Source organism: Pelobates fuscus, chromosome 3 (genome assembly GCF_036172605.1).
Source record: "Pelobates fuscus isolate aPelFus1 chromosome 3, aPelFus1.pri, whole genome shotgun sequence".
NCBI classification, from domain to species: domain Eukaryota; kingdom Metazoa; phylum Chordata; class Amphibia; order Anura; family Pelobatidae; genus Pelobates; species Pelobates fuscus.
The window spans coordinates 423247020-423273737 of NC_086319.1; the positions used below are offsets into that span (position 1 = coordinate 423247020).

The window sequence follows — 26718 nt, forward strand, 5'->3', positions numbered from 1 at the left end:
TCATCAGCCACTTTGGCTGCTTCTTCTAGGGTAGCAGGTCGTCTGTCTCGCAGCCATTCCTTTTCCTGTTGCTCCATGCCGTTATAAAAATGTTTTAATAGGAATAATTGTAAAATTTCCTCACCGGTCACGGCTTTACTTCCGTTCATCCAGTGATTTGCCGCTCTCCGCATTCGGTGCGCCCATTCCATATGCGTATCATTGGGCTTCTCTTTCGTGCTACGAAATTGTCGGCGATACGTGTCAGGAGTTACAGCGTACCGCCGCAACAGTGTGTATTTGACCAGCGCATACTGTGTTACTTCCTCAGCGATCAGAGTCCGGATAGTTTCCCAGACAATATCATGGGCCACTCTCTGTTGGGAATCTGGTGCAGTGCGCATTGCCTTTCGAAGTCCGCCAAATATTCATCGATTCCTGTCTCGTTCTCCATGAAGGGTCTCAAAGCCGCATACGGTATCTTTGGTCTCCCGGTGTTTTCTACAGGAACGATTACCTGAGGCGCTTCGGCGTTGCGGTGTGCGGTCACTAGGCTGAGCTCGTGGGCTCTAGCTTTCCGTATGTCCTTGTCCGCTTCTGCCATCAGTTGTTGCACCAGTTCCATAGAAGGGTTCGGCCCATATAGTGAGAGCCTCTCCCGAACAATCCTGGTCTTTTCGTCACTACTCGTGGTCGGGGTTTCTGCCATCTTGAAGCTCTGATCCAGTTCTGTTAATTCTGCGATCAGCTCCCTTCTCGGACGGTTGCTGGCGTACCCCCTCGGCTTTCGAGTAAATCCTTTAGAGTCGTACGTTTCAATTTGTCGTAAGCGCTCTCCATCCGTTCAGCATCTCTCCTAGGAATTCCAGGACAATCCCACCGCTGCCACCAAATGTTACGGTTACTCCCAGGCTAGCTGGAAGCTGGACCGCTTGGATAGTCTGGATCCCAGTTTAGAGAGAGAGAGAAGCCGCTTTAGCTCGATATCCAAAACGAGTCGAGGCTGCGATTTGAAGGTCAAACAAGAACTGGTTTTAATGGCACACAGGCATCGGTATTCATGCAAAATCTCAGGTCCAGGGACAGCCCCCTCTGGACCTGATGGGATACATGGATAACACAAGGGATCAACCAATAAGAATACATTGTATCATTTGAATTTGCTACCGCCCAGCTTGGAGATAATAAATCCAACGGTTAGAGTAATACAATTATCTCCAAGCGCCCAAAACCCACGTTTATTTTACACACAGAAAACAGATTAAAAATACATAACTCTAGCATTTTAATATATACTTCGGTACTTTCACCATTCATTTTGTAGCTCTGGTCTGTGTGTACTAGTTCACCGAAAAGCGACCCAAACTCATGAACCCTCTGCTGTATTTCGTTGTGATAAAGTATGTTCGTGTATTTGGTCGCAGGCTGGAGATGGGTGCAACAATAGGCAGCGGGACCTCGGCGTCAACTCGTGGAACTAATAACGGCCAGAGTTGTGCCCGAATACCCGCACTCGTTGTTCGGGAAACGAATTTAGCCCTCCGTGAAGGACACTTAACCTGCGGTTAACTGCAACATTCCACATTCTAATTAAGGCCACACGCCAGGTTGAAGGTGGTCCTCGTTCGTGACCCTTTCGGTAGTTTAACCATCGGTAGATAAGGCACGAACGGATATATTCTGGGGCCGTCAATTAGCCTGCGGTTAACCGCAAACCGCAACTCCCTGGGTGATCAATTGGTGGCACACTCTCCCAGCCAAGTGGTCGACCGTTCGGTAGTTTGAAAGGTGACCGGGGTTAAGTGGCGGCACACACCAGGAGCCGGGTGGTCGGTTGTTCGTTTAACGAACCGGTACATGTATAATCCATTCGGGAGAGGGTGCAGAATTCAACTACCGAAGCCATAGTATCACAAAAGAGCCAACATAATCCGTGTTTGTAACAGTTTTGTAACAATATAGTTATACACATTCCATTTTGCAGGTGGAATTAAGAATAATTATATATTAATGTGATATTCACGTGTTGGCATACCGTTGTTTTTATCCAGGTGTATTGATTTGCTCTAAAATAAGATATATCTTTTTAGGCAAATTAAAATTCGGCTTATAGAATCTGGTAGATTATTCTTATTGGATGGTTCCAGGAAATGATTAATGAGCTGGTTTAAATGTTATTTTAATTGAAAATTACATGAGAATAGGATATTATATGCCAAGGAGGATCTAGCCAGCATTGAAAGGGTTACTCCGTTGATGCTGTTAACCAAGGTTTTATAGCTTTTCGTTGGACTGTGTGAAGTTTTGCTTTTTCTGTCTGTGAAGTACCCTCATAAATCTAAAGTCTTGACAGTTGATGCTGTTAGCCATTGGAACGTGTTTTAACATTGCCATTGTATTGCATACCATGTTATACTAAATATTCACTGATTATTATCATGCATGTTACATATTATTATTATTAAATTTGTCACAATAAATTGTATCTATTTTTATAACAAATTGTGATTTTATTTGTATGGAATACGTTTCACTTACATGATAACAATCTCTAAGATCTAAGAGAATTGAAATAGTGGGCAATTCTCAACTGTTTAATATTATCATCCCATAAATATCCTCACAGTATATTAAATGGACCCTGTCCGTGACCCTAACTGTATGTGTGTATTAGTGGACGCTGTCCATGACCCTAACTGTATGTGTGTATTAATAGACGCCTATGTGGCGCTAACTGTATGTGTGTATTAGTGGACGCTGTCCGTGACCCTAACTGTATGTGTGTATTAGTGGACGCTGTCCGTGACCCTAACTATATGTGTGTATTAATAGACGCCTATGTGGCGCTAACTGTATGTGTGTATTAGTGGACGCTGTCCATGACCCTAACTGTATGTGTGTATTAATAGACGCCTATGTGGCGCTAACTGTATGTGTGTATTAATACACGCCTATGTGGCGCTAACTGTATGTGTGTATTAATGGATGCCTGTGTGGTGCTAACTGTATGTGTGTATTAATGGACGCCTGTGTGGTGCTAACTGTATGCGTGTATTAATGGACGCCTGTGTGGTGCTAACTGTATGCGTGTATTAATGGACGCCTGTGTGGTGCTAACTGTATGTGTGTATTAATGGACGCCTATGTGGCGCTAACTGTATGTGTGTATTAATGGACGCTGTCCGTGACCCTAACTTTATGTGTGTATTAATGGACGCTGTCCGTGACCCTAACTGTATGTGTGTATTAATGGACGCCTGTGTGGTGCTAACTGTATGTGTGTATAAATGGACGATGTGCGTGGTGCTAACTGTATGTGTGTATTAATGGACGCCTGTGTGGTGCTAACTGTATGTGTGTATCAAATGGACGCTGTGCGTTACAGTCACACTGTTCTTCTACTCATCGTTTCTGCATGTTTCTCCTAGGATCTTCACCATGTTCGGCCAACAATGAATCTCGTATTATATTTTATATCTAATATCGTATGATCTAAATTTCTATAACTGTATAACTATAACTGCATGTGTATGTCCTCTCCAGTTCTCCGACGTGATGGGTTTGAGGAGCCCTCACCCCTGTTTAAGTGTCTAGTGGCAGAACTTGAAGAGAAAGATCGAGAAGATGGAGGTAAGTTCTTCGTCCATGGTGACGTTTTGTTCACGTTTTTGTAGCTGTGTACCGATGGTCACCGAGTGGTTAGGCTGTACGATTTAGCATTATTTGCACCCTACAGATTGGCTTTGCTCTCCGATTTATAAATGCAATTCATTACAGACCGGTCTGTCAGTATAACGGATCCCCTATACTCCAGGAGAGTATATCTGTTTTGAAGCTCCAATGTCTCAAGCGAAATAGTGATTATAGCTCCCAAGTCCCCAAACATCAGCCTAGACTTGGGTTATGTGGCAAAGATGCCTCTGCCACGTGTTCCTGGAAGGGCCTGCTGGCTACCTCCTGCCCAAAGACTATTGGCCATGTAAAAAGACATGTTAAACAGTTACTTCCATAGGAAATCCGAACCACTGAATCGATCTGAGTAATTTTTGGATATGATGCGGTTTCCATGGATTTTGGGGGTACTTTTGGGGTGTTTGAAAATTGTGTGTTGTTCTGTATCTGGAGATAATGGAGTTTGTACAGTCCCTGACTCTATTATCTCTCAGGCACAGAGGAGGGGTATGTGAATGTATTTATTAAACATAGAAACATAGAATGTGACGGCAGATAAGAACCATTCGGCCCATCTAGTCTGCCCAGTTTTCTAAATACTTTCATTAGTCCCTGGCTTTATCTTATAGTTAGGATAGCATTATGCCTATCCCACGCATGCTTATACTCCTTTACTGTGTTATCCTCTACCACTTCAGCTGGAAGGCTATTCCATGCATCCACTACCCTCTCAGTAAAGTAATACTTCCTGATATTTTTAAACCTTTGCCCCTTTTTCTTCTTTTAAAAATAGTCTCCTCCTTTACTGTGTTGATTCCCTTTATGTATTTAAATGTTTCTATCATATCCCCCCTGTCTCGTCTTTCCTCCAAGCTATACATGTTAAGATCCTTTAACCTTTCCTTGTAAGTTTTATCCTGCAATCCATGAACCAGTTTAGTAGCCCTTCTCTGAACTCTCTCTAAGGTATCAATATCCTTCTGAAGATACGGTCTCCAGTACTGCGTACAATACTCCAAGTGAGGTCTCACCAGTGTTCTGTACAATGGCATGAGCACTTCCCTCTTTCTACTTCTACTGCTATGTTTGTCCTGCTTCTGAGGGGGAGACCGCGTGCCTCATCTGCCCCTTCTGGGAGAATAGGATCTCCCCTTTGTAAACTAAGCTGCCGCTGGGGAGAGGTGGTCACGATTCCTCTCCCTGGAACACTTTCAGCCGCTGGGGAGAGGGGGTAGCAGGTTCCTCTCCCTGACACTTTCTCTGCTGGTGGAGGGGGGGACCGACTGTCTCCGCCTTTCAATATTTTGTCCTGCTGCTGGGGTGTGAGACCGACGGTCTCTGCTCCCTGCAGGACACTCTGCCGCTGGGGAGGAAGGACGGTACCTTCAGCTCCCTGTGACACACACCGCCGCTGGGGAGGAAGTGTGGCACCTTCAGCTCCCTGTGACACACACTGCCGCTGGGGAGGAAGGACGGCACCTTCGGCTCCCTGTGACACACACCGCCGCTGGGGAGGATGGACGGCACCTTCGTTTCCCTGTAACACACACTGCCGCTGGGGAGGAAGGACGGCACTGTCAGCTCCCTGGGACACACACTGCCGCTGGGGAGGAAGGACGGCACCTTCAACTCCCTGTAACACACACTGCCGCTGGGGAGGAAGGACGGTACCTTCAGCTCCCTGTGACACACACTGCCGCTGGGGAGGAAGGACGGTACCTTCAGCTCCCTGTAACACACACTGCCGCTGGGGAGGAAGGACGGCACCTTCAGCTCCCTGTGACACACACCGCCGCTGGGGAGGAAGGACTGCACCTTCAGCTCCCTGTAACACACACTGCCGCTAGAGAGGAAGGACGGCACCTTCAGCTCCCTGTGACACACACTGCCGCTGGGAAGGAAGGACGGAACCTTCAGCTCCCTGGAACCGACACGGCCGCTGGGGAGGAAGGACGGCACCTTCAGCTCCCTGTAACACACACTGCCGCTGGGAAGGAAGGACGGCACCTTCGGCTCCCTGTAACACACACTGCCGCTGGGAAGGAAGGACTGCACCTTCAGCTCCCTGTAACTCACACTGCCACTGGAGAGGAAGGACGGCACCTTCGTCTCCCTGTAACTCACTCGGCCGCTGGGGAGGAAGGATGACACGTTCAGCTCCCTGGGACTCACACTGCCGCTGGGGAGGAAGGACGGTACCTTTGTCTCCCTGTAACTCACTCGGCCGATGGGGTCTCTCCCACCGGGCCAAATCTGCTAGGAATTGCAGGTACTCTCCTATTATTTTCTTGACATGCTGCACGGATCTCTCCGAGGGGTCGGGTCCATAGACAGACAGCACCGCATTAATCTCTCTGTCAAACTGCTCCTCAGTGTAGCCAGGCGCCATGCTTGCTCTGCTGACGTTGCTTCTTTTGTAGATAGGGTCGCTGTACGGGTACTAACGTTGCCCTCTGTAACGGACGACCTTCCGTTGACTGATGCTCCTAGCGCTTCCTGAGGACTCCCAGCACTGCAGACGACACCACAACCACCGCAGACTCCACAACCGCCGTAGCTTAACTGGAGCCGCGCCGTCTTCCTTCCACCCTGAATGAACCTCCAACATTCAGGACCGTGTGGGAAAGACCTCTTCTCCAGGAGAGAGTATCAGGAACAAGAACTAAGTGATTAAAGTTCAAGGGAGTATGCAGAGCATAGCAATCCCCAGTGTGATATAGCAGTTCCCTCGAATAACGAGACAAGGCTACGAATTGAGGGTCAAGAAGAACTCTGGTTTAATTACACACACTCTGCTTTTATGCAATTCTCCCCTGCAAGGGAGACGCCCACATCCAATTAAGCATTACCCAACCATACAATGGTTACCTCCCACAGATTCCCTCCCCTTAGCCTGAGAGGTAACCCAATTATAACATACAGTTTAAACATACATTTTCATCCATTTCTATAACTCTAAAACTATGCATACAATCTTCATAAAAACCACATATTAATAATCCGCATACTTTACTTACAAAAATATCCAAAATTCAGCTAATTCCATTCAGGGGTTAAAGAGTTAGCTGGAAGTCCTTTATGACTGACCGCAAGCACGTTTCCCTGCCCAAAACAGTTCCACAGATTCAGGCTGTGTGGTCGGTCTATTTCTGCCCTGAAAAGTTACAAAGTTCCATCCGAAGGCACCGTTCGAATCATTGAACTCACTTCGACTTTTGGCGAAGTGTCGAAGTGAAACCGGGGTTGTTTCCGTGGTGTTATATTGTCTGTTTTACACCCAGAAATGACAAAGTCCCGTTCGAACGTGTGTTTGAATCTTCGAACGGGACTTAGTCTCCAGCCGCAGTGTCGAAGGGTAGGGGAATGTACAGCTCCCCCGTTCGACTGGATTAAAATGGCTGCCACCATGTGTTCGACTGTAATGGCGGCCACTTCGACGGCTTCGGCACTTTGACGGCTTCGGCGCTTCGGCACATCGACTGCATTCGAAGTGCCAGTTCAAAAGTTGGAACACTGCTCCCAAGTATTTAAAGGGCCAGGAACAGCATACAAACATCCATTGGGCCCAAATACAAGTCTCAAAGGGCAATACCTTCCAGGGCCATAGTCGCAGGGCAGGAGGCTAGCAACAAGTCCTCTCCAATGCCCAGTGGCAAATGGCAGTTTGTCACACCCTCAATTTGTAAATCCAGGGAATGGTGTTACCTTGTAGCTGTCCGTCTGGGCTGTGGGAATGATCCCGTTGCTTGCCTTTTCAGATGCACAGGCAGCTACTGCAATCACCAATCTCCCGAATTGCAAGCACATGAATACTCAAACTCCCGAACTGCAAACACATGAATTCACCAATCTCCCGACCTGGAACCAGGGGAATGCTCCAAACTCCCGAACAGGAAACACACGAATGCTGTAAACAGCCGAACAGGAAAAACCACACGAACAGTTTACACTCCTGGCAGTCGCACTGTAACAGCATACAATCCAATTCCCCCCAAGAACGAGACGAGACTTCGTTTGAGGGTCAAGCAGAACTTTACGGGGGCTACCTGCCCGGTATTTATGCAGGTCTCCCACCTGGTGGACACTCCCCTAGGGGACCAGATGGAAGACCGGGAAACATATTGGACATTGACCAATCACAAGCTTACAATCCCACAATGCATCACAATCCCTCCTCTCTGTCCTGGAGATAATTGGGAAGTAATCCAATTATCTCCAAGGACAGAGGCAAAACTCCATTAACCACATGGCAGACAAAGGACAATAAAATACATAAAAATACATACTGTTACATTTATCACATAGAACATACACATTCTACATATCCCCAGATAGCTTAGATCTGGGCGCACATTATTACCGGATGGCGCTCAGATCACATACATACAGTTCAATTGCCATGGAGCCAAAGTCTTTCATACAGTCTTTCAATATACGGCTGGGCTCCATGGCATAGCTATCTGGGGTAGCAGGGCTTTAACAGTCCGCAGAAAGGCACGAACCAGCCTTTCTGCAGGGAAAAAGAACAGTGTTAAACATGGGGCCATAGTCCAGTGGCAGGAGGCGGGCGACCAGGCTCCTCCAGTGGCCAGTGGCGAGGTTGGTTCCGCCACACAAATATTCTGTACTGTGCCCTTGTTTTTTTACTTCCAAGATGTACTATCTTGCACTTATCCACATTAAATGTCAGTTGCCACAACTCTGACCATTTTTCTAGCTTACCTAAATCATTAGCCATTTGGCTTATCCCTCCTGGAACAACAACCCTGTTACATATCTTAGTATCATCAGCAAAAAGACACACCTTACCATCAAGACCTTCTGCAATATCACTAATAAAAATATTAAAGAGAATGGGTCCAAGTACAGATCCCTGAGGTACCCCACTGGTGACAAGCCCAAGCTTCGAATATACTCCATTGACTACAACCCTCTGTTGCCTGTCACTCAGCCACTGCCTCACCCATTCAACAATATTGGAATCCAAACTTAAAGATTGCAGTTTATTGATAAGCCTTCTATGTGCAACAGTGTCAAAAGCCTTACTGAAATCTAGGTAAGCAATGTCTACTGCACCACCCTGATCTATTATTTTAGTTACCCAATCAAAAAAATCAATAAGATTAGTTTGGCATGATCTCCCTGAAATAAACCCATGTTGTCTCTGATCTTGAAATCCATATGTTTTTAGATGTTCAAGAATCCTATCCTTTAACATGGTTTCCATCACTTTCCCCACTACTGAAGTAAAGCTTACTGGCCTATAGTTGCCCGACTCCTCCCTGTTACCTTTCTTGTGAATTTGCACAACATTGCCAACTTCCAATCTTCTAGGACTACTCTTGTTATCAATGATTGGTTAAATTTGCTAATGATTTTGCTAGTACACCACTAAGCTCTTTTAATAGCTTTGGTTGTATTCCATCAGGTCCCATTGACTTATTTGTCTTTACTTTTGACAATTGAAATAGAACCTCTTCCTCTGTAAACTCACGTGTAATAAATGACTCTTTTTAAACTTTTTCTTAACTGAGGTCCCTTTCCTTCATTTTCATCTGTAAATACCGAGCAAAAATATTCATTGAGGCAGTCAGCTAGACCTTTATCCTCATCTACATACCTCCCTTCTTTTGTTTTTAATTTAACTAATCCTTGTTTTACTTTTCTTTTCTCATTTATGTATCTAAAAAAAGTTTTGTCCCCCTTTTTTACTGACTGTGCTATTTTCTCTTCTGTGTGTGATTTGGAAGCTCTTATAACTTGCTTAGCCTCTTTCTTCCTAATCTTATAGATCACTCTGTCTTCCTCACTCTGTTTTTTTTTATAATTACTAAATGCTAACTTTTGTTTTTTACTATTTTGGCCACATCTGCGGAGTACCACAGTGGTTTCTTGAATTTTTTGCTTTTACTGACAAGCCTAATGCAATTTTCTGTTGCCTTCAGTAGTGCAACTTTTAAATAATCCCATTTCTCTTGGACTCCATTTAAATCGCTCCAGTCTGATAATGACTCCTTTACACATATTCTAATTTTAGAAAAGTTTGTTTTTCTAAAGTCTAAAACTTTTGTTTTTGTGTGGTGTGACTCAATCACTGTTCTTATATTAAACCACACTGACTGATGATCACTGGATCCTAAACTTTCACCTACAGTAATATCGGATACCAAATCTCCATTTGTTAACACTAAATCTAGTATGGCCGAGTTGGCTCCTCAACGACTTGTTTTATAGACAATCCCAGTAGGGAGTTAAGAATATGTGTGCTCCTGACACAAGTAGCTATTTTTGTTTTCCAATTCACATCAGGAAGATTAAAGTCACCCATGATGATAACTTCCCCCTTCATTGTCATTTTAGCTATTTCCTCAACTAGTAGATTATCTAACTCTTCAATTTGTCCTGGGGGCCTATAAATCACACCTACACGAATTACTGTGTGATTACCAAATTCTAACGTAACCCAAACGGACTCTATGTTCGCGTCACTAACTTTTATTAGGCTAGATTTTATGCTATCCTTCACATACAGGGCCACCCCTCCCCTTTCCTGCCTTCCCTGTCTTTTCTATATGGTATTGCTATGTCCCAGTCATTGTTCTCATTATACCATGTCTCCGTAACAGCGACTAAATCTACACTATCAGTTGCCATTATTGCCACAAGTTCATGGATCTTATTCCCTAAACTGCGAGCATTTGTAGACATGACTCTAAGCTTATCATTTTTTAACACACTTGCTACAGGCACCTTCTGTCCTTGTTTTGAGGGACAATTGGATTGATGTATTATCACCCTTTTGCCCCCCCCCCCCCTAGTTTATTTATTTTTTTAAATAAATTGTTATTGAAATATTTTCCTTTTTCACAGTAAGAGACAATTATACTGGGCCTAAGAGAATCAATTCATGTACAGTGTTACAAACAAATAAATATTAGAATAAATTATTACACATTATTTGACATTGTACAGAAAGATATTGTCACAATGATCCCATAGGAACCAGCATAAATAACAAAAATGAAAAAAAAAAAAAAAAACATCACCAAATTTTAGAGCAGATAATTTAGAGCACATAATCGATTATTTTTAACTTCCTAAATTAATCTATATAGCTCCGCATCTATTTTATATAGTATTTGATTTATCCCTTAATAAGGCCAACAAATACATCACAGTAAAATACAAATATAACAAACTATCTAGATAGAAGGGTGTCCAAATAAGCCCTTGTATTTTTTTAACCAATCTGTGTACCATTGTTTCTTCTTCGACCTAAAAGTCGAATTGTTGATCAGCGCAAATTCCATTGACATTTGGAACATGATCTGATCGATCAGTAGCCGCTTGTCAAACGGCTTTGATGATTTCCAATGTCGCGCAATAATAATTTTAACAGCCACTAGGCAATGTATGGCAAAACAAACGTCCTTCTGGGAGTTAAAAATCAGGTTTAGGAGGGGCGTGGCCTGGACGCTGAAGAAGATGGCAGCATAAACCTAGAGCTCCCTGTAAGGCGCCGCAAAAACACCGCCTAAAGCATACTCTCACCCCGAAAATGGGCAAGACGAACCGACCACCTCAACCCCCTAAGCAAGCGGACACCCCCAGGCGATCTCAAAACCCCTCCATGCGGCAATTCCTAACCGCACAAGCGGACGCTGACACTCCGGCCTGCACATCTCTCTCGGCCCTGGAGAACCCGCTCCCACACTCACTAGACGGTGATGGGATTCAGGCGGACGACCTATCAGCCACTCCAGCCACCCAACACCAGGACTGGATGGAACTGCTCCGCAACCTACCCACGAAAGCGGATCTAAAGGCGGCTAACGCGGAGCTCCGCACCTCCATCACAACGGAGCTCCAAACGTTGAAGGAGGAAATCAGAGGCCTACACCAACGGGTCGGCCAAATAGAGGCAGATTGCGACCACATGTCAGTGGCGCAGTCCGCGAACACGGACACACTACGGCTCCACACCCTCCAGCTACAGCAAATGGCGGGCCACATGGAAGACCTGGACAATCGAGGTAGGAGGCAGAATATTAGAGTCCGGGGGATTCCGGAGGAGACGGACAACTCATCCCCGATACAGGCCACACTGACCGGCCTATTTAACAATATACTGGGTCGCACACACCAAGACCCCATTGAATTTGTTAGAGCACACAGGGCACTACGGCCCAGAGGCCCAGAGGGGAGCTCACCCCGAGACATCATATGTTGCCTGATGAGCTACCAACTTAAGGAAGAAATCCTCAGAAGGGCCAGGGAAGCAGGCACGGTACACCTGGACGGTACCGAAGTACAACTCTTTCCCGACCTGGCACCGGCAACGCTGGCATACAGAAGAGCGCTGCGCCCTTTTACCAAACAACTACAGGCAAATAGACTGCGCTATCGCTGGTGCTTCCCCACGGGGTTACAAGTACAAACACCAAAAGGACCCTTCTTAGTGAAAGACAGACAAGACTTAAACGTCCTGGCGGAGGAACTTCACATCACACCGGCACCCTTACAGTGGCCGGACCCACTGGCACCTTACACACAACCTGCCCAAGGGGCCATACCACAACCGCAGAGAACACAGACCCGAAGAACTACGCGGCAACAGGCGCTGAGACCCTTAGGGGCCCAACTTTGAAGAAGCTGAAGACACGTGCCAAAATGGCGGGCAACACCGGCCGACAACCACAGACAGTAACTCCCCTGACACAGTAAAGAACATCTAGACAGAGGCGGACAGTCACTAATCTCACTGGCCTCCCACACTCCGAAAAGAAGGACCTGCCCGCCTCATAGACTGTACCAAGCGCTATACCCGGAGCCTAGAAGCCCATTGCTCAGAGACTTTCGCTTAAAGAGATGCAAAACCCCGGGTGCGGCATGGACACTGAACTCTGAACACCCTACCACAGAACTGCCGCCCCCCGGCTAGTACCGAGACGGCGCTCCTGTAGACAAATTCGCAAGTATATGCTGGACTCTTGATATAGAACTGGTTTAACCACTTGAGGGGGAGGGGGGGGGGGGTGGCGGGAGGGCAAGGGCACCCAGGCAACAGCAGACAGCTCATACACTTGGAGGGTGGCGGGCACATGTAAGGGCAGACTGAGCTGGGAAAACGCCTCTCCCACATAGGGCCCGTGACGACCTCCACAGGAGCGGGCAGGAGGGGCGTGGGCCCGGCTCACTCCGGTACCAACTGAGCAGAATCAGCCTGTAGCAGGGGGGTTTGAAGCGGGAGGAAGGGGGACATAACGCGAGGCGTACAGGACAGTTGCACAGGAAGGAGAAGGGAAAGGAGAACCTGGGCCACCAGGTACAGACCGCTTCGCATACAGGCACAAACACCTACTCAGAAAACTTAGGAGGTCCACTCAGAACACAGAGGAATACAAAGGCCACTGGGGCACACATGACCACAAGTTAACGTAATAGAGTGTAACTGGGGGCTGGAGGCACACCATAGCCCGCTTAGCGGGGGAGGCCACTGAAATCATAAAATGTATTACTGTATCACTACTATGCTGTGGAAGGGGAGGGAGGGGGAGGGGGGCCGGCCGGTCCACAAAGCCACGCCACAACAATCTGAATGTTCATGAAGGTTTATATATGTTAATGTTTACTGTTATTTCGCTTTTATGTTATTTGATGTTATGCCCAGGGTGACGATCCGGTTGCAGAAACGTCCACAGGCGGGGACAGCCACGTATGAACACGACTGAAGCCACTAAAACAGGGAGACGAGGGATACAGACGTTCCCAGACCACCCAGACTAGGAAGAATACGAGAGCCGGATCACGCGGGAGAGGCATTTCCCACGAGGTCACGACACTTCTCGGTGTTCCTCCCACACCCCGACGGGACAGGCGCCACATTCAGGTGAGTGGGTCACTGGGCACACCAAAGGCCCAGGTCCACACACGCACCTCGACGCCATAACCCTAACGTCATCCAGGTGACGGTTACTCCATACACCCATCCTATCCCTCCCACCCTTCCCAACTCCCACCCCACCCCTCCCATCCCACCACACACCCCGAGACCAGACGACTGAAGACATAGACATACAGCCACACACCAAACATGTCACTCAGACCCACGACACTCACACTGGTGTCCATCAACGCCAGGGGGCTTAATAAACCGGAAAAAAGGTCAACTGCGTTGCGTGAATTCCACACTCTCAAAGCATCCATAGTTTACATACAAGAGACTCATTTTCGAGAGGGGGCACGACCCCGCTTCCACGACCACCGATTCTCAAGAGGGTTCTATAGCGATTTCCAAGGGGGCAAGGCACGGGGGGTGGCGATTCTGATGCATAAGAGAGTCCCCTTCTTAGAAGAGGAGACGTTGACAGACAGAGAGGGCAGATACATCTTCGTGAAAGGGAAGATAGTGGGTCAAACCTACACATTCGCCAACATCTACGCTCCCAACCAGAGACACTATAGGTTTTTATCCCACACAATACGCACACTCCAGAAATTTGCAGAGGGGGTGCTCATCCTGGGAGGCGACTTCAATGTAGCAATAGACCCGAGATGGGACACCTCCTCGGGAACAACACATGTCCCGACCCAACACTTGGCAGCACTTAAAATGCTCCTGTCTAAACAAAAACTAGTCGACTGCTGGAGAGCCCTCCACCCCGATGAGAGGGATTATACCTTCTTTTCCCACCCGCACAACACCTACACCAGGATCGACTATTTCTTCATGACACACTTCCACCTCCCGCTGGTCGAGCAAGTGGAAATAGGCACGGCGACATGGTCAGACCACGCCCCGATCTCCATCACGATAGCATCCCCCCTGCACAGACCAAAGGTGTCCAAATGGCGCCTAAACGAACAATTACTAACACAACCCGACATTAAAGCGGACATTAGCACTGTACTAAAAGAATACTTCACTATAAATACACCAGAACATACGACACCGACAATACTATGGGAGGCACATAAGAGTGTAGTAAGGGGTCACTTTCTCCAAAAAGGAGCCATGCTGAAAAAAAGGAGGGAGGCGGAGATGACCGCACTAGTCACCGAAATCCAGGGGATAGACGACCAAAACAAGGGCACCCAATCACACACACACTACAAGATAAACTACTCACACTCCGCAGGGAACTAGCCAGACTCCTACTGAGGAGACATCACAGGGAAGCATTGAGACATAAAGCGTTCTTTGCACTGCACGGCGACAAGAGCGGTAAACTACTCGCTAGGATGCTAGCAAAACGCAGACAGCAGACGTATATAGAACGCATCAGAGACGATAAAGACACACTACACAGATTACCCACGAAGATTCAGGACATAATTAAAACATATTATGCCAACCTCTACAACCTGCCCCGTCCACCGACGACAGCAGCAGATGAACGCCTGACGGATAAAATAAATAATTACCTCACTACGCAAGACCTACCCACACTAGACAAGACCACCGCTGACCTCCTAGAAGTGGAGATCACGCCCGAAGAATTAGCACATGCGATAAAACAGACAAAACCAGGCAAAAGCCCAGGCCCCGACGGCTTGCCACGGAGCTACTACAAAACATTTGCAGATATACTCTACACCCCCCTAGTAAACACATACAATGCCATCAGGGAAGGCCACCACTTCCCCAAACAATCACTCGCGGCCCACATCACCATCCTCCCAAAAGAGGGCAGAGACGGGGAACACTGTGGAAGCTACCGGCCCATCTCCCTCATCAATTGCGACCTAAAATTTCTGGCCAAAATACTGGCCAACAGATTACAGCTCCATGTGCCAGGCCTGGTACACCCGGACCAGACCGGGTTCGTGCCGGGAAGGGAGGCACGGGACAACACTATGCGCACCCTCACCCTGATACACGGCCAGAAACACACCCGTGGGGGCCTTCTCCTGCTGTCCACGGACGCGGAGAAGGCCTTCGACAGAGTCGGATGGTCATACATGTTTAGGACCCTGGCACACACGGGCATGGGCCCCCGAATCAGAGGATGGATAGAGGCCCTGTACACACAACCATCCGCGCAGGTGACGGTGAACGGGGCACTAACAACAGCATTCGACATCCGAAATGGTACCCGCCAGGGCTGTCCCCTATCCCCGTTACTTTTTGTCCTGGCACTAGAACCACTTCTACAGGCCGTAAGAGCAAACCCAGACATCACAGGGGTGACGGTAGGGAACACACATCACAAAGTCGCGGCATACGCTGACGACATGTTATTTTATGTGACGAACCCAGAGGTATCCCTCCCCAACATCTTAAAGACACTACAAGAATTTGGGACCATATCTAATTTGAAGATTAACAACTCAAAATCATTCATACTCAATATTAGCGTACCAGAAACCAGGACGACACACATGCGACAAAACTACACTTTTCGGTGGGCAGCACACAAAATCCGCTATCTGGGCATCTGGCTAACTAGGCGGGCAGGGGACATGTATCGGGAGAATTTCACACCAATGCACACACAGCTTCATGCAGACATGAGGGAATGGGCGTATCCGCACGTGTCCTGGCTGGGCAGAATACAGGTGGTCAAGATGAACTTCTTGCCACGCCTACTGTATCTGTTCCAGACCATCCCCATAACAATCCCGCGTACATTCTTCACCACACTACGCTCCGCATTAGGCAGATACGTATGGGACGGGAAGAAACCCAGGATAAGCCACAACACGCTGACACTCCCAAAAAACAGGGGCGGCTTAGCCCTTCCGGACTTTCATCTATACTACAGGGCATGTCACCTCCTACGAATAGTAGAATGGTCCAAGGCAGGGGTACAAAAGCTCTGGAAGCAAGCAGAGGAGGGGGAGGCGGGAATACCCACGGCTATAATACCATGGATACCACCAGGATCAGGGAACAGAACACAAACACTATCCCATTACACGAGAGCCACCATGCAGGAGTGGCAGAGGGCGAAGGGCAAACACAACCTGACGACACACCCCTCACCCATGCTACCTCTGACACATAACCCAGAGTTCCCACCAGGTCAAGACCCGAAAGCTTTTAGAACCATAATCCCGGACCCCATACCTAGGCTCAAACACATCTCTAGACCTGAAGGCATCAAAACCCTGAGGGATCTCAGAGGAGAAGCCCCTGACACATTTCTGACACAACTCAGATATAGACAAATAAGACACTACATAGCCACACTCCCTCAAGGTACACAACTCCTGAGAGCCCCCACGGCATTCGAAAAGGAATGCTTGGAACCCCAACCACTGGCACACGGAGTCTCCTCTCTATATAACATGTTGCTGACCCACACACCAACGGCCACACCGGGATTCATGGGAAAATGGGAGGAAGCATTAGGGCACACACTTACAGAAGCCGAATGGGAGAAAATCTGCTACCTTACGCACCACTGCGCTAGCTACAGCAAGACCCAGGACACTGCGTACAAAATACTGACACAATGGTACCGCACACCTTCGACGCTGCACACAATCTCCCCAACGCAATCTCCACAATGCTGGAGATGCGGGAAGGAGAGGGGCACACACCTACATATTTGGTGGGAATGTAGTGGTATCACCCCATTTTGGCAGGGGATCTACAAGATGCTACAGCTATTCTCAGATGACCCACCCCCCTTTAAGCCCGCGGAAATGCTACTGCACCACACCAAAATATCAAGATCCGCATACAAAAAATCACTGTCCATACGAATACTGAACACAGCTAAATCCATCATCCCAAAATACTGGAAGCAAGCCACAACACCACCACTGACCACATGGTTCGCCCATATGGAGGACCTCCGAGCATTAGAAGAATTCCAACACACAGCAGCAAACACACAACAGACATACTTCAACACGTGGACACACTGGATAATACAGACCTCCGACCCAGACTTTACGGACCGACTGAGACTGGTAGACAGGCACGAGACACAAGAGACATCAGACGCACCCAACCCCCCTCTTGCCCCCTAACCCCAATCCTATATCCTCAATCTACCCTATACATCCCGAGTAGGAAGGACCGGGATCCTGACCAGGGAACGCTGGACGGGATAGATAGGAGACACGGACCGAATCAGTAGTTAATACTAGCCAAAGGTGACATAGACAATTAGCCTTAACTGACACCCATGACGAGAGGTCACGAGAGGGCCAAAACGTAGGCTAGGATGGACATGGCCAATTAATGGGAACACAGCAGCTTCTGTTGAGGAAGTTAGTCACAAACACCCAGACGAAGCGCGTATCAATGCACCCGATACCTACTTAGCTTGAAATGCCAATTGAAATGTTATTGAGCCGAAACTGACGTTTGGATCTTTCATACTAAACTTTCACCTGCGGCCTGCGAGCCGCTTAAGACTTGTTGAACAATGAGCCTGCGCGCTCACGTGACTATGAGTAAGCTAGAGACCTGCGAGTCTCCATGTAGAATCGTGTATAACTACTTATCGCAAAAAAAAAAAACCAAACAGAAAATACAATAAAAATTATATTTACAAAAAAAAAAAAAATCAGGTTTAGATGTAAGAGGGCCGAAGCAGCATTCTCCTCAATTCTATTTGTCGTCATAGCTGTAAAGATATTAAACGCCCATAGCCATAAATATCTAACCGCAGGGCAGGTCCACCATATGTGTGTATAAGTGCCTGGCTGACTTCCACATCTCCAACACGTTGGATCGGTAGAATCATATATTCTGGCCAGTCTGGCTGGAGTATAGTACCATCTGTATAAAACCTTAAAATGGCACTCAGACAGGTTTAGGCAGTGTATATATTTATTTACCATAGTTAGAGAGGAGTTCCACTCCTCTACAGAAATCTGCAAATCTAGTTCTAATTCCCACCTTTTGATCACTCTATAAGGGGATTCTTTTAGCAGCTCCAACAAGGACGCTGCAACAGACGAAATTTTTCTGATAGCTTGACTTCGAAAAATAAATTCCAATTTCTTTGCAAATATATTAGATGATTTAATAACGTTTTTATGGATGAAGTTTTTTAAGCGGAGGTAAGTAAAGATTTCTCCGCCTGGAATATGGCGAGTATCTATAATGATTTGAAAAGGTACGATCTTGTCTCCCTGCATGATGTCTGCAATCCTCAGTTTGCCAACATTATTCCAGTGCTTTAACGAGAAATCTTCTATCAATATTTCCAGTATGTCGAGCGTACATGTTTTAGGTATGGAATTATTTATGCCTAGTTTTTTCTTAATGTTTAGCCATTCTTCCAGAGTCTGGGATAATATCAACGAGCTAGTTAGTGGAGAATTTTTAAGAGAAATCTTTGTGGTTGTCCACAAAGAATGTTGTAATTTATCCAAATGAGCCACTTTGGATTCTATAATATACCAGGGCTCAGAAACCTGCATGGGATCCTGGAGAAGATAAATATGCCTAATAATATTTGCTTGGTAACTATATACAATGCTAGGGAAGTTTAGACCGCCATTGCTCAACTTTTTGGTTAGAATCTTTTGAGTAATTCTGGGTTTTTTACAATTCCAGATAAAATTGTTAAAGCTTGATTGAATCATTGCCAACCAGGGTACAGGGACTTTAAGTGGGATCATGGAGAACAAGTATAGCCATTTAGGTAGAATATATGAGTTGATAATATTGATTTTACCCTGCCATGAGGTTTCTAAATTTCTCCATTTTTTAAGTTTAAGGTTCATATTGCGAATAAAAATCAAAATATTCCTCTCCATTATTCCAGCCGGGTTAGCAGTTATAACTAGCCCCAAGTAGTTTATTTCTAAATCTGTCCATATAAATTTATAAGTGTCGGCTAAGGTAGTAACTTGTTCACTGCTCATATTCATGAACATTACTGTGGATTTGTTAATATTTAATTTGAAATTTGAAATAATGGAGTATCTGTCAATTTCAGACATTAGGAATTTCAGAGACGACTCTGGAGCGGAGAGCGTAAGTAACGCATCATCCGCATAGAGAGATATTTTAACATCCAGAGTATCCATTTGAACACCTCTAATACGTGCATTGTTCCTGATATTAATAGCCAAAGGCTCAATGGACAGAATATACAACAAGGGGGAGAGTGGACACCCTTGACGCGTTCCATTTTTAAGAGCAAACCACCCTGCGGTAATATTAGGGCCCACAGTGCGCGCAGAGGGAGCAGAATACAAAGCCATTATGGCATTTTGTATCCAGCCTGTAAGCCCGAAAGCAGTGAGAACTTCAGCTAAGTAGCCCCACCCGACCCTGTCGAATGCTTTTGCAGCATCTAAAGACAGGGCCAGGAGGGGCAGCTGATCTCTATTAGCCAAATCAACAATATCTATTATTCTCCTAGTATTGCTAGATGCTAGCCTACCCGGTACAAATCCAATCTGATCGGGATGGATCAGGGTCGTAATTATGGACTTGATTCTCTCCGCAATTATAGCCACATATAGCTTCATGTCTACATTAATTAGCGCTATAGGTCTGTAATTACTAGGATCGGTACTGCTTTTTTGTTTTAGTATTGGAATGATATTTGCTTGTAATAGTTCGGTTGGAAAGGACTCGTTTATGGCTATTTGATTAAACATATCCGTTAGAGGTTTAGTCAACAGAAACTGCATATGTTTATAATATAAATTTGTAAAACCATCCGGACCCGGGGTTTTATTTATGGGTAATCTATTTATTTGAAACTGAACTTCGTCCCCCCCCTAGTTTAAATGCATCCTAGCAAAACCTCTGAACTGCTCACTGAGAACATGTGTTCCCTTTTGAGAAAGATGCAAACCATCTTTTTTGTACAGTTTATTTCCATTCCAAACAGAGCTACCATGAGAAATAAAGCCAAATCCTTGCTCCCGACACCATTTACCAAGCCACAAGAGAATGACAGTGTGGAAGCAACCTGCCGTAGATCATTGGCAAAAACACTCAAGACTTCCTTAACCTCTGAAACCTCATTGCAAGCCAAGTGGTTTGTCCCTAGATGGACAAGTACATCAAATTCCCCTTCCTGCTTTGCTCGCTTAACAATATTACAGATACGTCTCCTGTCTCTGTGAGCAGTAGCTCCGGGAAGACACCTCACAAGACCACCATTGTCCATCTCCACACCTCTTATGATGGAATCCCCCATCAACTGCTTTCTATTAGGCCTCACCATAGTCTCCAAGCCTCTCTCCACAACACCACTAGCCTCAGTGCATCTCTCTACAACACCACTAGCCTCAATGCCTCTCTCCACAACACCACTAGCCTCAATGCCTCTCTCCACAACACCACAAGCCTCAATGCCTCTATCCACAACACCACTAGCCTCAATGCCTCTCTCCACAACACCACTAGCCTCAATGCCTCTCTCCACAACACCACTAGCCTCAATGCCTCTCTCCACAACACCACTAGCCTCAATGCCTCTCTCCACAACACCACTAGCCTCAATTCCTCTCTCCACAACACCACTAGCCTCAATGCCTGTCTCCACAACACCATTACACTCTGAAAGTGCAGAAAATGAATTATGTAGAGCAACAGACTGTGCAATATGCCTTTTATCCACAACTCTAAGTCTACCAGATCCTACAGTGATCCATTTGCCATTCCTAGTCTGTCTCTGCGGCAGTGGCTTTGCAGCAGTTACAGCCTGAGTTTGTTTACCAGATAATTTACAAATCTCAGACTTCAAAAATACAATCTCCTACCGCAAGATAGAGAACTGTCTACAGATTAGACAACAACCAAACCTCCAAAAGGTGGAACGTGAAACAAATGCATAGCAACTATTACACTGAACTAAGTCTGCCATTCCAATGAGGTGAATAATTTAAATCAAACAAATTGTAACTTTTTATTTATCCTCCTGAATACCTCAGATTACCTCCAGGGTATCTCCAGAATATCTCCAACCACACACTTAGAAGCAACACTATCCAGAATATCTCCAACCACACACTTAGAAGCAACACTCTCGGGAAGGGGGTGGTGGGGGACTGGTACCTGGTTCAACGGTTCTTCGTTCCCTCTCTTTTTTGTTTTTGTTTTCATCCCCTTTTTGTACACCCCCCCCTTTTTTCTCACCCGGCCTCTGAAGGCTTTTTTGGGGACAGCCCACGACCCGAGGAGATATGGTTTTGTCTGGGGTTGTCCTGGTCTTGTGGTTTATTGCCATATCTAGACTGCCCTGGTCACAAATTGTTGTCGTTGGAGCCTCTACAGATGCAGAGATAGCTCCTACCCCCCCGGGTGATGACAACAAGGATGGTTTCGGGACATTGATGCTTCGAGACTTAAGTAGAGAATGTAGATGTAGATGTCCCAATGAGGTTCCCAGGGTAGTGGCTCAATGGCACCCGGAGGGAGCTACTATGTTCCCCAACCCTCCCCCAAGTTGGAAATTCCTATTGAGCAAGCGGTGGTCCAGCTAGTCTTTGACTTATGGGTCCTCCCCTTACCTCTGAGGAGTTTCTTTAATTGTTTTGCAAGCCTTTTAAAAGGAATATATATATATATATATATATATATATATATATATATATATATATATATATATATATATATATATATATATATATATATATATATATATATATATATAAATAAAACAACGAAAAAATGAGAGCACTCACTGGTTTTGCAAAAGCTGTGTATTCAAGTTCTAGGCAAACGAATCAACGTTTCGACCGTCAAGCGGTCTTTATCAAGATGCCAAATCATTACAAACATAGACAATATATAGCATGTGTACAAATAAACTTACCCTATCACCGTGTAAAACCCATTAACCCGACCTGCCCCTTTGACCGGCGCCAAAAACCGCTGACGTGCGTGATGACGTCATGTCATGTGATCGTGATACTACCAATTGCTTAGTTACGGGCACACCATGTGACCTGCAATCATGTGATCGCAACCCAAGACAGTTGCTAAGAAACGCCTAAATAACCTGGACTATAGTGCACAGTAAATCGGAGGGAAAGAAAAATATAATAAAAATAGAAATAAAAACATACATGGAGGATATACTTATTGTTCAAGTGGCTGGATTGAATGCTCTAATGTATATGGGAATCTCACATGTGGGCATCAGAATGGCAATGTTAAAGGAACCAAAGAGAGCTAAAAAATGTACTATACTGTGAAAAACGTGAATGTGGTAAATAAGTGAATAAATAAATAGATAAAAAGACATGGACAAAAAATAAATATAAATAAAAATAAAAATAAATATAAATATAAAAATAAAAATAAAAATAAAAATTAACATTAAAAATAAAAATAAAAATAAAAATAAAAATAAAAATAAAAATAAAAATAAAAATAAAAATAAAAATAAAAATAAATATAAATATAAATATAAAAATAAATATAAATAAAAATATAAATAAAAATAAAAATAAAAATAAAAATAAAAATAAAAATAAAAATAAAAATAAAAATAAAAATAAAAATAAAAATAAAAATAAAAATAAAAATAAAAATAAAAATAAAAATAAAAATAAAAATAAAAATAAAAATAAAAATAAATATAAATATAAATATAAATATAAATATAAATATAAATATAAATATAAATAAAAATATAAATAAAAATAAAAATATAAATATAAATAAAAATAAAAATAAAAATAAAAATACAAATAAAAATACAAATAAAAATACAAATAAAAATAAAAATAAAAATAAAAATAAAAATAAAAATACAAATAAAAATACAAATAAAAATAAAAATAAAAATACAAATAAAAATAAAAATACAAATAAAAATACAAATAAAAATAAAAATAAAAATAAAAATAAAAATAAAAATAAAAATAAAAATAAATATAAAAATGCAAAATAAAAATAACAATCAAAATGAATATAAAAAAATATAAAGTGTTGTGAATGAAGAAACCTGATGATAATACTGGTGAAATGGTATCTCAAATTATGTGGACGGCTAACTGTATGTGTATGGGGACTGAGTGAATAATGTATCGATCGGAGTAATCCGATATGTGGTGTTGTTGGAACCAAAATAGCCCCTGTGCTGTGAATATGTGAAACTAAGAGTATGTGAATCCATCTGTGAGATGAGACCCTGTCACAAGCATGGTGACCAGAGAAGTGAACCAAGAAGTGCAAAGCTAATGAAATTTGAACAAAGTGCAAAGAGCACCTCCTAAAAGAAGCTTAACATGCCATAGGTGCCAACACCATACTGCTGTCTTTGCAACTTATAAAATGACAATCCAATTTACAATGTTACATATAGAGCCTATCTGACAAAAGGAAATTATAAATGCTTGGGAATTGGATAAGATACTGCTTATGCAATCCAACATCTTTTTGTTGGACTTCCAAGAGAATTAAGGAACAAAAACATTTTTTGCATTTTTTGCATATGACCCAAAATTATTCCAACCAAGAACGGGTCTGGAATTTGCTGGGGACCCTGAAAAAATGTAGATATGTCTTAACGAGTGTTTAAAAAACAACTGAAGCTGTTGTATTCATTCAGTCCCTTGGGTTGGACCGTGTCAAGGTAGTGAATCCAAAATGTCTCTCTTTGAAGAAGAATTTTTGATCTATCGCCACCTCTAACCAAAGGAGGAATGTGATCAATGATGGTGAATTTGAGGGTTGGTAAATGATGTTGCAATTCAAGGAAGTGTTTCGCCACCGGTTTATCTGTTTTGCCGTCTCGGAATGCCGTCATAATCCCCGATCTATGGCCTCTAATACGATCTCGAACTGTCATGTCTGTCTTGCCCACATAATATTTGCCACAAGGGCAGGAAATTAGGTAAACCACATGATCACTTAAGCAGGTCAAACGGTGTTTAATTTGTATCCGTCTGCCTGTGTGTGGATGTGCAAATGACGATCCTGTGAGCATGTGGCCGCAGGTGACACAACCTAAACATTTGAAGCAACCTTTCTTTGTATTCTCCTTATGAGAAATATAGCGACTTGGTGTGTCAGTTCGAACTAAAATGTCTTTTAAGTTTTTGTTGCGTACAAATGCAATGCGTGGTTGTTGTGTGAAGATAGGATTCAATGTTCTGTCCGAGGACAGAATGTCCCATCTTTTTTTAATTCTTTGTGAGAATCGTTGGCCTTCAGAATGATATAGTAACGGAATCGTGATCCTTGAAACAGTGTTCTGTTGTTTAATTTCTCTTCCTTCAAAGATTTTTTTAGCCTTTACAAGGCAATTTTGTAGGACTTTTCTTTTATATCCCCGTTCCAAGAAGGAATTGGTCATGTCCTGAAGTTGAGTGTTACAAGTAGTTTCTTCCGAGTTGTTTCTTAACACTCTAATAAATTGCGAGATAGGCAAGGAGTTTTTTAAGGCATTGGGATGGGAACTGTTTGCATGCAATAAAGTATTGCGATCCGATGGTTTTCTGTATAACCGATGTGCTATACCTTGATCCTTTCGATACACTTCCACGTCCAGAAATTGTATCTTTTCATTGTCACATGTGAGAGTAAGTTTAATTGGTGAATCGAGGGTATTAAGTTCCTCCACCATAATTTCCAGCTCATTTATCGTGCCTTTCCATAATATGAAAATATCGTCCACGAATCTGTGGTATTGTATCAATTTCTCCTGATACTTAGAGATTATGTGTGTATTTTCATATGCGTACATGAAACTGTTGGCATATGTTGGCGCTATTGCTGATCCCATTGCTGTACCGGTTTCCTGGATATAAAAATTCTTTTCAAAACGAAAATAATTATTAGACAGCGTAAGAGATAAACCTTCAAGAAGGAATTCGATCGGAGGTCCTTCATAAACTTCAGATCTTGTCAGGAGAGTGCGCATTGCTTCAATGCCCATTGTGTGTGGAATCACAGTGTACAAATTCTTAACATCTGCCGTTGCAAAAATGTACTGAGACTCTGTAAGTTTACAATTTTTAATCTTGTTAAGAAAATCTTGAGTGTCCTTTAAGCATGTTGATAATTGTGCCACTGTGGGTTTGCAAAAGAAATCTACAAACTTCGCTACTGGCTCCAATATTCCTCCCCGGGCGGATACTATGGGTCTACCCGGTGGCTTTTGTGGGTCTTTGTGTACCTTCGGTAAGGTGTATAGAATCGGGATTTTCGGATGTTTGTTCAATAAAAATTCTGCCGTGTGTTGGTCGATCCAATTTGATGTAACACCAAGCTGAATCCAATTCTGTATTTTGATGCTAATTTTGTCTGTAGGGTCAAAGGTTAATTTTTTATAGGTTTTACTATCAGACAACTGTGTCAGAATTTCTGTTGTGTAATCAGTGTAATCTTGTAGGACGATGGCTCCCCCTTTATCTGCGGATCTACATGGAATATTCATTTCAGACTATTATCGTGCGAAAAGAATTCCAAGAGGCTTTAGGGTAAGGAACTCACCTACCATTGGGAGACAAAATCCAGAATTTTGTAAAAAATGGATAGGGATTGCCAACAAGTGTTCACTTGATTGGATGATTATAGTGGTGGATGAGGTTAAATACGAGCTAGTATTCACGAAGGATTCAATCAATAAATTTGAGATGTCTCACGTAACCACGTTAAACGCAGCTTCTTCTACTCAATATTTGGTAAAATTACAGGATGAAATCATGAGATATAGGAATGAACTCATAAGATTCAAGAAACAGAAGCTAGAAAAAGTCAATTTTGATTATACACACCATCAGGTGTATCACTGGATTACGGGGGAAAGACGCAGACCGCCATTCCAAAGGAATAGACAGCGAGTTCGCAAACCACAGTTTGTTTCCATTGAAACCAGCTCAGCAGAATCTACTTCTGAAACAGAAACCAGGTCTGACTCAAGCCAAAGAGGCTCGCTACGAGGCACACATCAATCACATCCCTCGTCTTTTTTAGAGATGGCCCAACACACCAACGATCCTCCAGGCAAATCTACACGTCCAGGAAGAGGTTCAAAAGATGGAGACCCATTAGAAGAGGACAAAAGAACAGGATATATAAACACAAGGTCAAAACCACCGATCAAGAGGAAATGAATCCCATATTCAATTTATCATCCAAAATCCTGAACTCTGCTCATATCAACATATTATCCAAGGGACTCTCTT

The 26718-nt window shown here is 44.1% G+C and overlaps 2 protein-coding genes across 2 annotated transcripts in view; both read left to right on the plus strand.

Annotated features, from left to right (window-relative positions):
* Nucleotides 1-26718, plus strand: part of LOC134603654 (thialysine N-epsilon-acetyltransferase-like) — a 190054-nt gene that overhangs the window by 37543 nt on the left and 125793 nt on the right. The gene's annotated exons all lie outside the window — the stretch shown is intronic.
* Nucleotides 3303-26718, plus strand: part of LOC134603655 (thialysine N-epsilon-acetyltransferase-like) — a 61477-nt gene continuing 38061 nt past the window's right edge. Inside the window, exon 1 of the mRNA XM_063449823.1 lies at nucleotides 3303-3609. Within this exon, the coding sequence (XP_063305893.1) occupies nucleotides 3504-3609 (106 nt within the window). The 5' untranslated portion in view covers nucleotides 3303-3503. The remainder of the gene's footprint in view (nucleotides 3610-26718) is intronic.